General features: G+C 42.2%; 1 protein-coding gene across 3 annotated transcripts in view; it reads right to left on the bottom strand.

Moving 5' to 3' along the window:
- Window positions 1–5,597: 5,597 nt before the first annotated feature.
- BMP1 (bone morphogenetic protein 1) overlaps window positions 5,598–15,610 on the bottom strand; it is a 132,500-nt gene continuing 122,487 nt past the window's right edge. For all 3 annotated transcript variants that reach the window (XM_035138994.3, XM_035138993.3, XM_088657724.1), the window contains 5 exons: window positions 12,373–12,498; window positions 9,823–9,950; window positions 8,969–9,182; window positions 7,930–8,180; window positions 5,598–6,345 (listed from right to left, as the gene is read on the bottom strand). In XM_035138994.3, the coding sequence (XP_034994885.1) occupies window positions 6,211–6,345; window positions 7,930–8,180; window positions 8,969–9,182; window positions 9,823–9,950; window positions 12,373–12,498 (854 nt within the window). In that variant the 3' untranslated portion in view covers window positions 5,598–6,210. The remainder of the gene's footprint in view (window positions 6,346–7,929; window positions 8,181–8,968; window positions 9,183–9,822; window positions 9,951–12,372; window positions 12,499–15,610) is intronic.

Genomic DNA, 15,610 nt, shown 5'->3' with positions numbered 1-15,610 from the left:
GTATTTTTTTGTTTTATGTGATTTTTTGTATTGTTGTATTTTCATGTTTTATATGTTTTTTCAGTTTTATAAAATCAATAAATATATTTGAAGAAAAAAAAGATGGCACAGGAAAGAAAGTTGCAGGAATGAAGACAGCGGTGAACGACCCTGCTGAGTGAGTCTAAAACTGAAAGTCCTCAGATACTTTGTATAAAGTGCTGAGGCACTGTTTAACTTTGTAGCAAATTTCTGGTTTTTTTGTGCTAAGAGTTAAAGAGGGACTTTTATTTGCCCTGGTGAAGACTTTGCCGCCTGGTTGGATGAACTACAGCATGCTGAAATTCTGGAAGGGGTCTCCTTTTATTATAAAGATAAAAGATTCAAACTAACTGATGCCCAGGAAGTTAAGAAATTTACCAGAAGATATGAGAAAAAATTAGGGAAGGTGGACGCTAATTCTGCTGCACCTGCTGGACCCGCTCTGGATTTAAAGGAGGAGGAGAAGAAGAGGAGGAGGAGGAGGAGGAGAAAGGGGAGAAGCAAAGAGGAGGTGGAAGAAGATGAAGAGGGAGAAGAGGAAGAGGAAGAAGAGGAAGAAGAAGATATTGATAATAAAACTACCCAATCTCAGGTTAAGACTCTGATAGTACTGAACAGAGAAATGGCATTGAATTTGATAACTTGGAATGTAAATGGACTTAACAATAAATCTAATAGAAACAAAATTGAGCATGTTTTGAAAAAGCGGAATTTGGACGTAATTTGTTTACAAGAAACACATGTGGCAAAGAGACGTAGACATGTTTTAAATAACAAAAGTTTGGGTAAATAGTTTATAACCTCAGATGTAAATAAGAAGAGAGTAGTAGTTTTGTATATAAAGGAGAAATTTAACCCCAAACTGATTTCTAAGGATGAAGAAGGGAGTGTGATTGTTCTCCAAATAATGATGCAAGGGAAAAAATTGATTGTAGTTGGAGTTTATGCACCAAACGAAAACAAAGCGGACTTTTATTTAAAAAACAACAACTGGAGGAGAGACTGTTGGGATCAGAAGATAATATTAATGGGCGATCTCAATGGAGTGGTAATGCCAGAATTAAGGAAGGCATTACAACTTCCAAAAAGGAAGGTAACGAAAGAAGAACCAAAGACATTTTTTTATTTGATTGATAATCTCGGGCTAGTAGACATTTGGAGATTGAAATACCCAACCACAAAACAGTTCACTTTCTTTTCTGAACCAAACCAAAGTTCAGGAAGAATTGGTTATATATGGGTATCTAAGGAACTAGTCCCAAGAGTAATAAAAAATGAGATCATACCAAGAACATTATCAGATAATAATTCAATATTTATGGAATCGAAAGGGAAAGAACAGTCCTTCAGATGGAGGATGAATGACTCTTTATTTAATGACAAAACAATAGTGGAAAAAGCAAAAGAGGTATTAATAGACTACTTTAAGTAGAATTTACATAAAGAAACGGGACTTGACGTGGTGTGGGATGCGAGTAAAGCGGTAATGAGAGGCTTTTTGATACAGAAAATGAGAGGCTTTTTGATTCCAGAAGAGAGAGAGAGAGAGAAAAAAAGAAAGAAGAAATCCTGACTTGCCTCATGGAGAACAAGAAAAAGCTAACATTGAAACCTAAAGATGGACAGATAAAACAAAATATCAAAATGTTGCAAACTCAATTCTCCATGTTAGTAAATCAGGAAGTGGAATGGAAGATAAAACTAATGATACAAAAGAATTTTGAATCTGCAAACAAAACTGGGAAGCTATTAGGCTTGGCAGCTAAAGAAACGTCAAAGCCAAAATACGATTAATAAAATTAAAATAGGAGAAAAAATGTCAGAAGATCCAAAAGAAATAAGAAAGGCCTTTCAAAAATTCTATAAAGACCCTTATTATAAGAAGGATAGAGAAGATAAAGGAAAAATAGAGAGTAATCTGGAAACACATAAAAGAAAACAAATCCCACCAGAAAAAAGGATCAATTAAATATACAAATATTTAATATACAAGAGATACAAATGGCAATAAAACGTACGAAACAAGGAAAAGCCCTGGGACCGGATGGTTTTACAGCAAAATATTACAAGACTCTTAGTGGACAATTGACACCTGTACTCTGTGAGGTGATGAATAATATATTGAAAGGAGGGAAGATTCCGAATACATGGAAAGAGGCATATATAACACTAATCCCTAAGCAAGACACAGATTGTTTGAATGTCAAGAATTTTAGACCAATACCGTTTTTTTAAAACAGTGATTATAAGCTTTTCGCAGATATTATGGCAAATAGATTAAAAGGAATTCTCAATGAGCTGATCTATAAAGATCAAGCAGGTTTTCTACCTGGTCAACAATTAAAAGATAATGTAAGACATATAGTGGACATAATAGAATATTTGGAGATCAGGAATGATAAACAAGCAGCATTAATGTTTATAGATGCAGAAAAAGCTTTTGATAATATTTCTTGGCATTTTATGAAGAAAAGTTTAGAAATGATGGGAGTAGGAGGAACTTTCCTGAGAGGAATAGAGGAAATATACTCTGAACAGAAGGCAAAACTGGTTGTAAATAATGTATTGACAGATTATTTTGACATATCAAAGGGTACTACTAGATAAGGATGTCCACTGTCCCCATTATTATTCATTGCGGTACTGGAGGTATTGACAAATAGGTTAAGAGAAACCTCTGAAGTGAAAGGTATAAAAATTGGTGTAAAGGAATTCAAGTTAAAAGCCTTTGCAGATGATTTGGTTTTAACATTAGAGGAACCTCAGTTCAGTGTACCAAGGGCATTGGAGGAAATTGAAGAATTTGGGCAATTAGCAGGATTTAAATTGAATAAAATTAAGACTAAAATGGTGGTTAATAATATGACTAAAGATGAAATAGAAGAATTGCAATGAAGGTCAGGAATTATGGTGGTAAAGAAAGCAAAATATTTGGGAATTTGGCTGACAGCATAAAATATCAATTTATTTAATGATAATTACCAACTGGTGTGGAAGGAGATTTGGAAATATGGACTAGATTAAAGTTGTCATTTTGAGGTAGAATATCAGTGGTAAAACTGAATGTATTACCTAAGATGTTATTTTTATTCCAACCGATTCCAATAATTAAGGGAACAGGACAATTCAAAGAGTGGCAAAAGGTACTTTCAAGATTTATCTGGCAAGGGAAAAAACCAAGAATAAAATTTAAACTGTTGATAGATAAAGAGGTGGATTCTCTGTCCTAGACTTGAAACTCTATTATGAGGCATCGTGTCCCTGTTGGTTGAAAGAGTGGATTATATTGGAAAATATAGACTTGTTAGATTTGGAAGGATATGATAACAGATTTGGTTGGCACTCTTATCTTTGGTATGATAAAGTTAAGGTGCATAGAGGTTTTACAAACCATGTGATAAGACGATCTTTATACGAAGTTTGGGAAAGAAATAAAAATCTGCTGGAAAGGAAAATACCATGGTGGATATCACCTGTGGAAGTACTGTAAAGAAGTTGAATATGGAAGGGAGATGGGCCACTTATGAAAAGACCTTAATGAAAACTGATAGAGGTTGGAAATTAAAGTCATATGACCAAATTGAATATGTGTTTACAGGTTGGTTGCAATATCATCAAGTAAATGATGTGTTTTTGTGTGACAAGAAAGTAGGATTTGAAGATAAAACAATCTAGATTTCAAATCGAAGTGTTGGAATGCAGAAGTAAATTATTATCTAAAATGTACAACTTTTTATTGGAATGGTTTATAAAGGATGAATTGATGAAAAGTTATGATAAAATGGGCAATAGATTTTGGGCACAATATTGAGTATTATGCATGATTAAGATTATGGAATGAAAGTTTAAAATTCACAGCATGTGTTACCTTGAAAGAAAACGTAATGAAAATGATGTATAAATGGTACCTAACACCGGTCAAGTTGGCTAAAATGTATAGGTTGAGCAATAGAACATGTTGGAAATGTAAAGATAAGGATGGAGACTTTTACCATATGTGGTGGACATGTAATAAGGTTAAAGCATTTTGGGAATTGATTTATAATGAGTTGAAAAAGATGTTTAAATATACCTTTCCCAAAAAGCCGGAAGCTTTTTTGCTGGGCTTGATGGGAGAGGCAATAGCAAAGGTAGATCATGCAACAACTGCAGCAATAATATTATTAGCCCAAAAGTGGAAAATGCAGGAATTACCAACACTGGAGGAGTGGTAGACGAAGATGATGGATTATGCGGAACTGGCAAAACTGACCTGCAGAGTCCGAAACCAGGACGAATTAAAATTCCAAAGAGACTGGAGTAAATTCATTGACTATATTAATAATAACTGTAGAAGCTTAAAGACACTAGAAGAAGAAGAAGAGTTTGGATTTGATACCCCGCTTTCTCACTACCCGAAGGAGTCTCAAAGCAGCTAACATTCTCCTTTCCCTTCCTCCCCCACAACAAACACTCTGTGAGGTGAGTGGGGCTGAGAGACTTCAAAGAAGTGTGACTAGCCCAAGGTCACCCAGCAGCTGCATGTGGAGGAGCGGAGACGCAAACCCGGTTCCCCAGATTACAAGTCTACCACTCTTAACCACTACACCACACTGGATCTCGCCACACTAGTGAGATTGAAATAAATCCTACGATGTGGACTTGATTTAATAAGATGAAACTGTGAGATATAGACAAGAAAAGGGAGGGAGGGAAGTCATAAGCTCGGCAGAGCAGAGGGGAATGAGATTGATTGATATATGTTGGAATTTAATGTTTTTTGTTTAAAGTGAAAATTTAATAAAAAAATATTTTAAAAACACACCAGTTGCAGTAAAAGTTCTCAAGTAACGTATACTTTTCTGCTGGCCAATTTTCTAGAATTGCAAAAAAGGACTGGGGAGCATTCTACCATTCATGGTTCCATAGAGATACATTTATAGTCATCTAAAAGTAGCTTGGGCATTCATCCCCCCCAAGATTCAGACAATGAATTCCACAGAAATTAGGAGAGTTGAAAGTACAGGCCAAAAAAGAAGCAGCTGCAGCTAAGCTGATGCCTGAGCTGAGGACACCGAGAGGACACATGGCATCTATTTCCAGTGTCAGAGGAAGGATGTCTCCAAATCCAACTTGCTGGGGATCACAAGTGGGGAGAGCGCACTTGCACTTAGGTCATGTTTCTAGGCTTTTCACACGCATCTGGTTGGCCCCTGTAAGAAAAGGATGATGGACTAGATGGGTCTTTGGCCTAATCCAGAAGAGCTCTTACTTATGTTCCCACTTGAGCAGGAAGTGAATGGCAGGAATAATGAACAGAAAAGCAGAAGGGAAGGTGAAACAAACCATCCCAAAAGGAGAGTGCAGCTGGAATGGGGGAAAAGAAAGAAATGGCCAAAACCCCATTTGAAATGGCTCCAGAAAGAGAGTTGCACAGAACCAGAACGCAAAAAGGAACCAATGAAAATAAAGATTCACAAGGTAATTTCAGGAATTCTGGATGTAGTATTTTCCCTTTTCGTAGGTCTGGACAAGTGGGGACTGCAAGTTCTGCTTTTATTCCAATTAAAAATTTAATTTAAAAATAAAAAAGTTAATGAAGGAGCAAGAAGTTTTCAAGTTATATTTTTCTTGGTAATGGAAGAATTTTTTAAAAATCTCAAAGAGTACATGTTTAAAGAGGCTGTTGTGCATCTCTTGAGAAGTACAAGAAAGAGTGTTTATTACATCATTACAACAGATAAGAGCCTGGCAGTCTCTCCACTGCATTTGGGTCGGACACTTTGCTGGTCAACCTGCTTTATGGAGTTTATAAAGGAAAATGTCTGCCATACGTTGGATTTCCCAGCATTTAAATCATAACCTCCAGGACCAGGGGAGAGCCCTGCAGACCAAGAATCAAACTGTAAATGGAAGCTGTGAAGTGGTTAGTCCTGGAGACACTCTGCTCAAGAAACAAAGAGGCACAGAAATTGACATTTGTTTTTTAAAGGAAAGGACTCCCCCGAGACAAGTCTGTAGAAGCAGCTGGCAGCACCTTTGCTTTTGCTTGAGTGTTTCACACTCTGAGGTGTATTGTGTTTTTCTCCTTCCAGTCTATTTGAATTTTCTCCAGAGTGTCTTTTTTTCCTTTTTCTGCAGACAGTGGAGACCTGCCCCTCCAGTCCTGGAAGGCTTGCTCTCCTTTGGAGGGTGTTGGGCGGCCAGAGATCACTTCCGTGTGTGCAGCGTGTCCTGGAACTTGGTACTGGTGTAGCGCAGGTGGAAGCCCTTCTTGTTGATGGTGTCATCTGAGTGGAATCTCACCATCACGGAATCACCAGCAGAATAGACCTCTTCTGGAGGCTAGCGGGAAGGAAGGAAGGATCAAGAGAGAGAACAGGTAAGATGAACTGGGAAGACACAATTCCTTCTTAACCCTAAGAGGTAAGATCCTGCCTTCCTCAGCATAGTCAGGGGAAAGAAGTCAGTCTGTCAAGGGAAAGAAGTCCACAAAAGTGGAGTTAACTTCTCTTCCCTGCCCCCAAATTACTAGGTGCTTCTCGCTTATGCAATAATGTTAAAATATGTTTAATTATCTCTATTTTAGCAACATGCTCAACAGGGCTCATGCAAAACATTTCTGTTGCCTGAGGTCAAAGACAAGTGGTCACCCTGCCCTACTCTATGAACTGCCAGCTGATCAGTCTGGCCCTTGAATCTGGCTCTCCCACTGGCGAGAGGACTGTGTCTTCCACTGCCCCTGAGGGCAGCAGGCTGGCTTAAGGGGTGGAGCCGGCTGGCCATGTGGCACACACAGCTCGGCCCTCCAGCCCTGGCGGCTGCTGCTCCTTATCCCCTATTACCTGCCTCACTGTCTGCCTTATGACACCCTTGATGCTTAATGGGGTTTTAAAACTGGGTTGTCGTTTATTTTATAAAAATAACATTATAGCATATAGTGTTATAGCACTGTACCTCTCCTTCATGAAAATAAAAGAAGGGTAACTGGATTATAATTCTAGTTACAGGTAGGTAACCGTGTTGGTCTGAGTCGAAGCAAAATAAAAAAATTCCTTCAGTAGCACCTTAAAGACCAACTAAGTTCATATTTTGGTATGAGCTTTCGTGTGCATGCACACTTCTTCAGATACACTGAAACAGAAGTCACCAGACCCTTATGTATAGTCACACACACCCCACCCTCTGACTATTCATAAGGGTCTGGTGACTTCTGTTTCAGTGTATCTGAAGAAGTGTGCATGCACACGAAAGCTCATACCAAAATATGAACTTAGTTGGTCTTTAAGGTGCTACTGAAGGAATTTTTTTATTTTGGATTATAATTGTTTTACTTCTAATTAAAAGAGTGATTAAAAAATGAACAGGCATAAATAACACCTATTGCAATGGTTATAAATGAGCTGTGATAGGGTCATATGCTCAGTATGTCACTGCCTACGTAAACAAAAGCAACCCTTCTTTTTACAAACCTGCAACAGTAGCACTAAGGCATTTATTCCTTCTTCTGAAAAAGAAAGATGGAAAAACCACAGGAAAAAGGCAAGGTGACACTGGAGGGTCGCATTGCCGTGTGGATGTGCCTTTACGAGTGCATCCTGGGGCTCTTGGGAAGTTAAATTCTGTGCTGTTTTCATATAGACAAACAAACAATGGGCATCCTACAGAATTACAGACATTCCCCCCCCCCCGGACACCATAACAAATGTTAGAAATGGTTTGCCCAAGTTCTAAAGATAAGCAATTCACCAGAGTCAATTATATCAAGGCCTTATTATATCTTATTATACATTCTGCTCCTGCTCCTGTCCTTGCAGGCGGCCCCAATCTAAGTGATTTGTGGCATCTTTGTTTTGTGTTTTTGCCAGAGAGACTCCTGTAACAGTTCCACAAGAGGAGAGCAACAGGAGTACCAAGCAAGCAGCTCACCCCAGAGCCGCAGTAGCGTCCCAAACGAGGGGCCGTCCCGTCATAGCCATCAAACAGCTCCATGTAGTCATAGCCACAGTCTGCCTCTTCCTCAATCTCAAATGTCTGGAAGATGAGCTCAACCCCATAGCCTTCCTCAGCCACAATCACCCATTCGCACTCCGAGCCTCCAGGGTAGTTGTTGTCTCCAAACTGGGCATGCGAATAGAGATCCTTGGTTTTTACTTCAGCTCGCATCTGGCCTCCACATTCTGGAAATAAGAACAAACACACAGTGGAATTCTTGGTTTTCCCAAAAGAAAGTGCACCCTTCACACAGTGAGTGAAGCAGACCAGGTGAGTCATTTGCTAGCCAACAGAAATCCCACCCCACTCTTCTAGATAGCTGGATTTGGCTAGACATCCCTTGGCTGGGATCTCAGACTAGGAAGCTGCCTTTTGTCCATCTAGTCTAGTGTTTTCAGTTCAGTTTGGCAGTGGTTCTCCAGAGTCCTGAGTAAAGTCGTCCTCATCACCTGCTTCTTGAGCCTTTCTTTCCTAAACTCAACATACCAGGGCTTGAACTCAGGACCTTCTGCATCTAAGCATGTGCTCTAGTCTCTCTCCACCAGAGCACTGACAAATGGTTCCCCATGGTATGCGCTCACTATAGGTGTTTGGTCATCTTTAAACATTCCTGGGGGACTGGAGAGAGGGAAAGTGAGATGTTTAAGGTGTGCCCACTTATACAGTAGGGCAGAGACGGTGAATTACTGTTTATGACGAGGAGACCCTGGTGGATGAACCTTTTGTGATGGAATTATCTGATGCATCATCCTCTTTTATAAGGCCTTCATAGCTACTATTCTGGTTTCCAGGGCTATTTTCCCCCCAGCAGGAACTCACTGGAACTCCGTTCCGGCCCCTCTCAGGTGAGTGCCACTGCCATTCTAAGAGACTGAGGGAGGAGCTCATGATGAGTTCCGGCACCTCTTCTTCTAGAAAAACAGCGCTGCTTAAGACTACCAATCTCTGGCAATGAACCAGTGTTGGGTGTTACCTGATGTGTAGGTTGCCTCAAAGCCTTTTCTCTGGACGGAGTTATCTGAAAAGAACCTGAGGAACATCCTGTTGCTAGAAGAGATAATGGGCTCTGGTTGTTTAGACCCACAAAACCGGCCCAGGACAGGAGCTTTGGCGTCTTTCCCATTGTAAACCTCCAGGTGATCATAAGTGCATTCTTGGTGGCCTTCGATATCCAGCTCCCTGATGGTCTGAAATAGGAAACTTGCTTACAAAGACAGTGGGAGGCAAAGTGCATCGAGTGGCTTTACTGAAGGACTGCTCTGCGGAGGGGATGGGGGCCACTGGCCACATCAGATTGCCTGGCCTCATATGACAAGACATTGGTTTGTCATACAGACATACATTCATACCCAACTGGAAACCCAGATGATGACTCTCAAGGCTCAGTACTGATATTATGGCTGCCAGGTGCTGAATCCCAAGTAGCTCCAGATGCTGACTTTTGTGAGCCAGTTCACCCAGAAGACTAAAGTTTTTAATTTTATGTTTGTATGTTTTATTTCACATGTGCATTGCTTTTTATTGAAATCAGCCTAGAGATATTTGTGTTATGGGGTGGCATACAAAGAACAAAGATTGTCACCTCCCAGGTGATGTTTCAGGGTTCTTGTTCTTTTTAACCATCAGCAAAGAACCACCCTTCCTTCCACAAAAATTCTGCGAAAACAACCTGTTGTTATTTATGGTAAGGGACTCCCCACCCGACCCCTTAATTGCCTGCCTCTGTTCCTGGTGAGTTTAGAGGACTGCTAGTCTAAATACAGTTTGAAACCCTGTTGATCTATGCCTTGTTTTTCCTTCTAACACTCTTCTCTCCTGCTGAGTTACCAGTTTGACATGGTGTCCTGGCGTAGTTGTTATTGCCCAGCTGCATTCCTTCTTGCTTGGGTATTTATCAGGCCAGTTTGGGCTGGTGATGGTTGCGGTGATGGAAGTCATCTTGTGATCACAGCCAGCTGTAAGAAGTGGGACTCAGTAAACAGACAAATGCCATGAAGTCTACTTTCTATTTCCATTCCATCTTTCTTTATCCACCACATACAAGGTCACTATAGGCAGTTGTTGATGAAATGGCCACAGAGAAAATAGTAAGGACCCTTATCAGAATATTTCTCTATCTAGTCTTGTATTGCCTATACCAGACAGGCAGCAGCTGTTCAGCAGGGACTGTACCTGCAACCTTCTGTATGAAAAGCTTGTGCTCTAAACCACGGAGATTTTTGGCCTCCCTGGGAATTAGATATAATGTTATGGATAGTCCAGCGGGCACATTAGCAGTGTGCATTTAAAACATGCAAAGTGCATTTAACTTTTATCTTTGCCCCAATCCTGTGGAATAGGTCACAATCTATCCCCACTTGTGGCCAAGAACTGAGCAGGGTAACTCATACCTCCATTGCTGCAAGTCTACCAAGTCTCTCCCCTCAGCAACACCACCCACAGCTCCTCCAACTGGCTTCATTCTAGTTCCACCCATTAACCCATCAGCCATGATAAATAAATTGAATGCTTGTGTTTCCCATGGTGTTTGGCTGGAAACAAGAGTGCTGGACTTGCCCAAGGCCACAAACAGGAGCACAGGGAAAAGGTGGGGAGTCTGAGCCACAATGTGCTAATCCCTCTCCCTTCAGTTAATTTACACCCCACCACAAAGAAACCCACACAAAAGAATTCCCTTTGAATTTACCTGCTAAAAACTCATTTCCCACCCAGATTCCACCACAATCAATTCTTCTTCTGCTTTTCTCTCACTCATTTCTCATCTGCTCATCCCCCCCCCAAAAAAAACTCTTTCTGGTCTCATTCATGCCTTCCCAGAACTCTCCTTAAATGCCACCAAAATTGTAACAGCAGATGGATCCTCTGTTCTGTATTGTATTGTGCTTATTAGTATTTTAATTCATGTGGAGTGTTTTAATTGAGTTGATACAGCAATCGAGAAATTTTGTTGTTCCTGCAAGGGGACAATGACAATAAAGATCTATTCTATTCTGTTCTGTTCTGTTATCTTCCCCACCCTCTAGGTTTCTTGGGGAGAAAGTGCAACTGTTGTCCCGGAAGAACACACTTGATGAGCTAGTCCAGCCTGCAGCCACTATGCTACCCCACCAAGCTCCTCCAAAGTAGCAAATTGTTAAAACAAAACAAAACATGTATGCATTAATGCTACTGCCAGAGCCTCAGAACCCACCAAACAATCCAGGATTGAGATCCGTGGAGTTTTTCCCCTTGAGAGGACAGTTCAGGGGCAGCTTCTTCCATAAAGAGCACAGCATGATCAGCCACGCTGAAGGGACAGCGGCCTACACACCTCTGTGAATCTACAGCACAAAACAGATCTGATTCTTGATCTTCCTAATCAAGTCTGGCACCTTCTCTGCTGAACCACACCAATTCTAGTGCCCCCAACAACTTTCAAGTGAAAACAAGCACAGTGCATTTGCCAGACTAGTTCTTCAGCAAGCAGTGAAACAATCAAGCCTCTTCACTGGGATCTGTGTAACAGTACATTAAAGCAGGGAAGGGGAACAAAATCCAAGCCATGGGCCAAATATTGACCTCCCTAACCCTCTGCAGGCCATTTTGATGTGGGGATGTAGACTCCCACCTGCCAATCATCTGATGTCACAATGGCAAAACAAAAAACACTTATTGGTGGGCACAGCTGGAGTTGCACCTACAAGGAGGAGCATTTGCACGGAGGATTCTTGGGCTTGCTGAAAGTGCAGATCCCAACCAGCTTGCTGTAGGTGCCCATCAGCTGTTGGCTGCCTCCATGAAGTGCTACCAAGTTCCTAAGGTAGAACTCCCTTGTGCAGCTAATCATGGCCCTGACAACAAGCACTTTTAAGGCTTCCAATTGTTCCACAGCAGCTGCATTTTACCTGCCCCACATCTGATATCCCATATGACATCAGAGGTGGAGCACATGACGTGTGCAGACTACAGGTTCCCCACCCCTACATTACAAGCAAGGATGGGGAACCTGTGACATTCCAGGTGTTGTTACTACTCCCGCTCCCATCAGCACCAGCCAGCAGGACCAGTGCTCAGGGGTGATGGGACCTGTAGTCCAACATCATCTGGAGAGCCACAGGCTCTCTACCCCAGCATTAAAAACTTCTACAAAAACCATATCTTTCCTTGCCCCATGGACACCCCTAGTTCCAGGGATTGAAATGGGGATCTTCTGTATGCAAAGCATGTTAAGAAAGTGGTCCAGAGCTGACAGGTATTACACAGGTGGGGGGCATCTATCTTACCTCGCTGGACCCAACCCATCTTTTATGCTTATGGATTTTCAGACAAGGATTTTGGCATTGGCCCTGGGAGATCCACAAGGGGGACCCTTTTCACCAAGAAAACCATGTAACGCACCTTCTTTGCAGTCATGCTTGTTGTCGTGCAGCACAAAGCCACTGCGGCACTGGCACTCGTAGCTGCCAAAAGTGTTCAGGCACTCATGCTGGCATCCACCATTATCCTTCGAGCATTCATCTTTGTCTAGGAAAGAAGTGTTACTTGCTTAGCAGCTGCCCCCTACTGACCAACATGGTTATTGTAGACAAAGCGGCATCTATATCAGCTGAATTAATTTGAAAACGGGCAACTTCATCCCAGTGTCAGTGAGCCCATGGCATGATTTCAGCAAGATTAAGTCCTTCATAAATTCTCTGTCTTACCACATGATCCGGGAGGACAAAACACAATGACACTTTGGGCCAGTTTATGCAATCAGCAGAATAAAACAGTATAGAGCTATTCCTGGGTGGTAGCAGTCCTCAAGGAATGGAAGTTTGAATGCCCCCCCCCCGGGAAGCAGCATGCCAAGAGCGGCTCTGTCTCGCTTTCTCCCAGAGAAATGTGCAGAGAGGGACCTTCAGGAACTGCCCATAGTTGTCCATAGTCCAATGAAAGCTTTTCCATTTGAGTCTGCTGACTGAATAAACGGACTTTTAATGCCACTGCTTGCCTCTTCCTTGGTTTATGTTAGGCTAGGTTAGTGACTGTTCTTCTGACATGGCCATTCATCCTCAGAATGCAGAGGTCTCCATGCAGAAAGAAACTACCAAAGCACCAAGCTACTCTGATGCTCAGCAGTACCCAGATTGGTAGGACAGCCCCTGATTAGGTCTCTCAGCAGCACAAATCAGGATTCCACGGTATGTGAACAGTAAAATGGATGGTGCCAGAGCCCATAATCCTAGCCAAGACTACCCTCTATGTACAGATGATGCTACACAGCACATAACAAATGGGCATAACCATTACCTGCTTACTGAACAGATGAGCAAAAAGAAAAACAGACACATGGACAACAAGGAGATGCAGGAAAGAGACCAGGACATGGTGCCCCTCTTTACTTATCAATGGACAATGTCACAGACACAATAAAAAGGCAAAAACAAGGTCAGCTGGTCAAACGGAAAACAACAATGAATGTTAAAAGCACCAGCAATCAGTTCAGTCAAGAAAGGATTTGGGGAGTTCTGTTGGGGCAACGAATAGGGCTGTTTTCTTGATGGCAAAACCTCCAAGCTTAGGGTAGAACAAAGGAGGGGGGGTTCTCCCTGTCTTGGGGGACATGAGGAATACTGATGAACCCATTCCTTTGGAGGTGCTGTGGAGTTCCTGAGAAACAAATGGAAGGGCAGCCAAGTTCAGTATGGGGCTTGTGTGCGCTTCTTCAGGCGAAATTTCAAGCCTGGAGGACGCATTTTCGGTAGCTGGTTCTTTTCTGAAATGAGAAAGGGAGAAAAGATGAGAGGAAGTACAAGGGAATGGGCTGAGGTGGGGGGGAAATAATGTTACTTTTAAATAATCAGTTGGAGGGGCATGCAGTACATACCACAAACAGCCAAATTAAGAAGCAGCTAAGATATAGAGAGGGACACAGCTACAGGAAAGAGAGAGGCTGCATCAAAAAGAAGCACGGCAGTCTAGTTGAAGGCTGATTCAACCTAAAGCACAGTTCCAGGACCTTCAGCCGAGCTTCAAGTGATGGCTATCAATAGAACTTTGGTGTGGTTATTCCAATTACCTGTTTGCAGTAGAGGCAAGGTTGAGACCTGGGAAGGATGCTACCCACAGCTCAAGAAACATCCTTGGAAGATGATTAAGATCCCACCCTGTTAAATCATCAGAAATTCTGGGTATGCTGAACTGCTGGCATCCTAATCTAACAGCACAAAGGGAACTGAGATTTCCAGGGCCCCAAATCAAAGCCCCCCCCAATGGCTCACTGCCAGATTGCAGGAAGCAGCATTGGCAGGAGGCTCAGGAAAGTGCAACCCAGAGGATTGTTGATGGGGCTGCCTTCTCCGTTCAGCTTAGAAACCTATTTGCAAGGGGTTCAAAACCAGAAGGACCCAAACTGGACTTGAGGGTGGGACAGGTAGGTCCACCCTTCTGTATTACAGAAGCAGTTCTGGAGCTAGTTGTGGCTGATGCATCAATTCAGATGCTGGGAGTCCCTGTAGGTTTTTAGAGTAGACAAGAGTAGTAGTAGGGAACCATTTGACTCAATTCCTTCACCTCTGGATTCTGCTCCTGAAAAGTACCTGCACCTCCCTTTGGTTTAGAACATATACTCAGGCCCACCCAGGAACAGGAAAGATGTGCTGGAAGAAAGGAGTGCTTATAGCTCTTTCCAGCATGCCATTTCCCCAATATATAGGTAAATGGCTCACCTGAAACTGCTGTTTGCTCCATAAAGGAAAAATGTAATGTACCTGCATGTTTTTTCCTTTTGGGTCAAACAGCAGTTTGAATCTGGGTTATGAAAAGAGTGCTGTGGGAAGGGTTAAAAAACTCACACTTGATTTGGCCTCCCTACCCTGCTTAGAACTAAAACAAAAAAGAGCAAGAACTTAAAAGCAAAATGTCAGTTACACATGTGCTGCTAGAACTCTGGCATGGCAAGCAAATTAAGCAAACAAATTGCAACTGCCTCCCGTCCTCTCTCTGCTTTCAGGAAATCTTTAGTCTCAAGCAGGCAGAGGGCTGGGACAATTCTGCTGCTCATACCAATACTGCCCACTTAGTTGTCCTGTTCTGTCCCTTCCTACTTTTCTTGCCTGGTACTCTGATCCAATGCATCTCAGGTGCATCTCACACCATCCTCTCGTTAAAGAGATATATATAATTCCTTTCTTTTCTTGGGCAGTTCTGCTGCTGTGTCTTTGGCAGGTGGGCCCTTTGCATGGGGAGAGGCCAGAAGACCTAATGTTCCTCTTTAAAGAGGAATTTGCTTCCTCACTAGGAAACCTGGAAGTGATTACTCCCTCTGGGCTCAAACTGCACCAGCTTTCCCCAGGACACATCCCAGGAAAAGAGTTGATGCAGCCTAATTGCTCCTTTACCTGTTACTGATTTGCAATCACTTTGGAATAGGGTCTACTCTGCAACTTCTTACATCAGAAGGCCATGGAATGATTTCTAACTTGAAATGACACGGACCTGGCAGTGTTTGAACCTCTGGTACAGTAAAGAGCACAAGGTGGCAGTGGCGTACCCTTAAAACCTTAAAGTGTGCACACAGATTCCAAAGCACTAAAGCACACAAGCCCAAGCCTGAGGTTGGGTGCATTTCTGAATCACAAACACAAAAGCTCTA

This window comes from Zootoca vivipara, chromosome 14 (assembly GCF_965207765.1).
Source record: "Zootoca vivipara chromosome 14, rZooViv2.hap1.1, whole genome shotgun sequence".
Lineage (NCBI taxonomy): Eukaryota > Metazoa > Chordata > Lepidosauria > Squamata > Lacertidae > Zootoca > Zootoca vivipara.
Note: the sequence above shows the minus strand (reverse complement) of the source record. Positions and strands in the feature narration are given on the sequence as shown.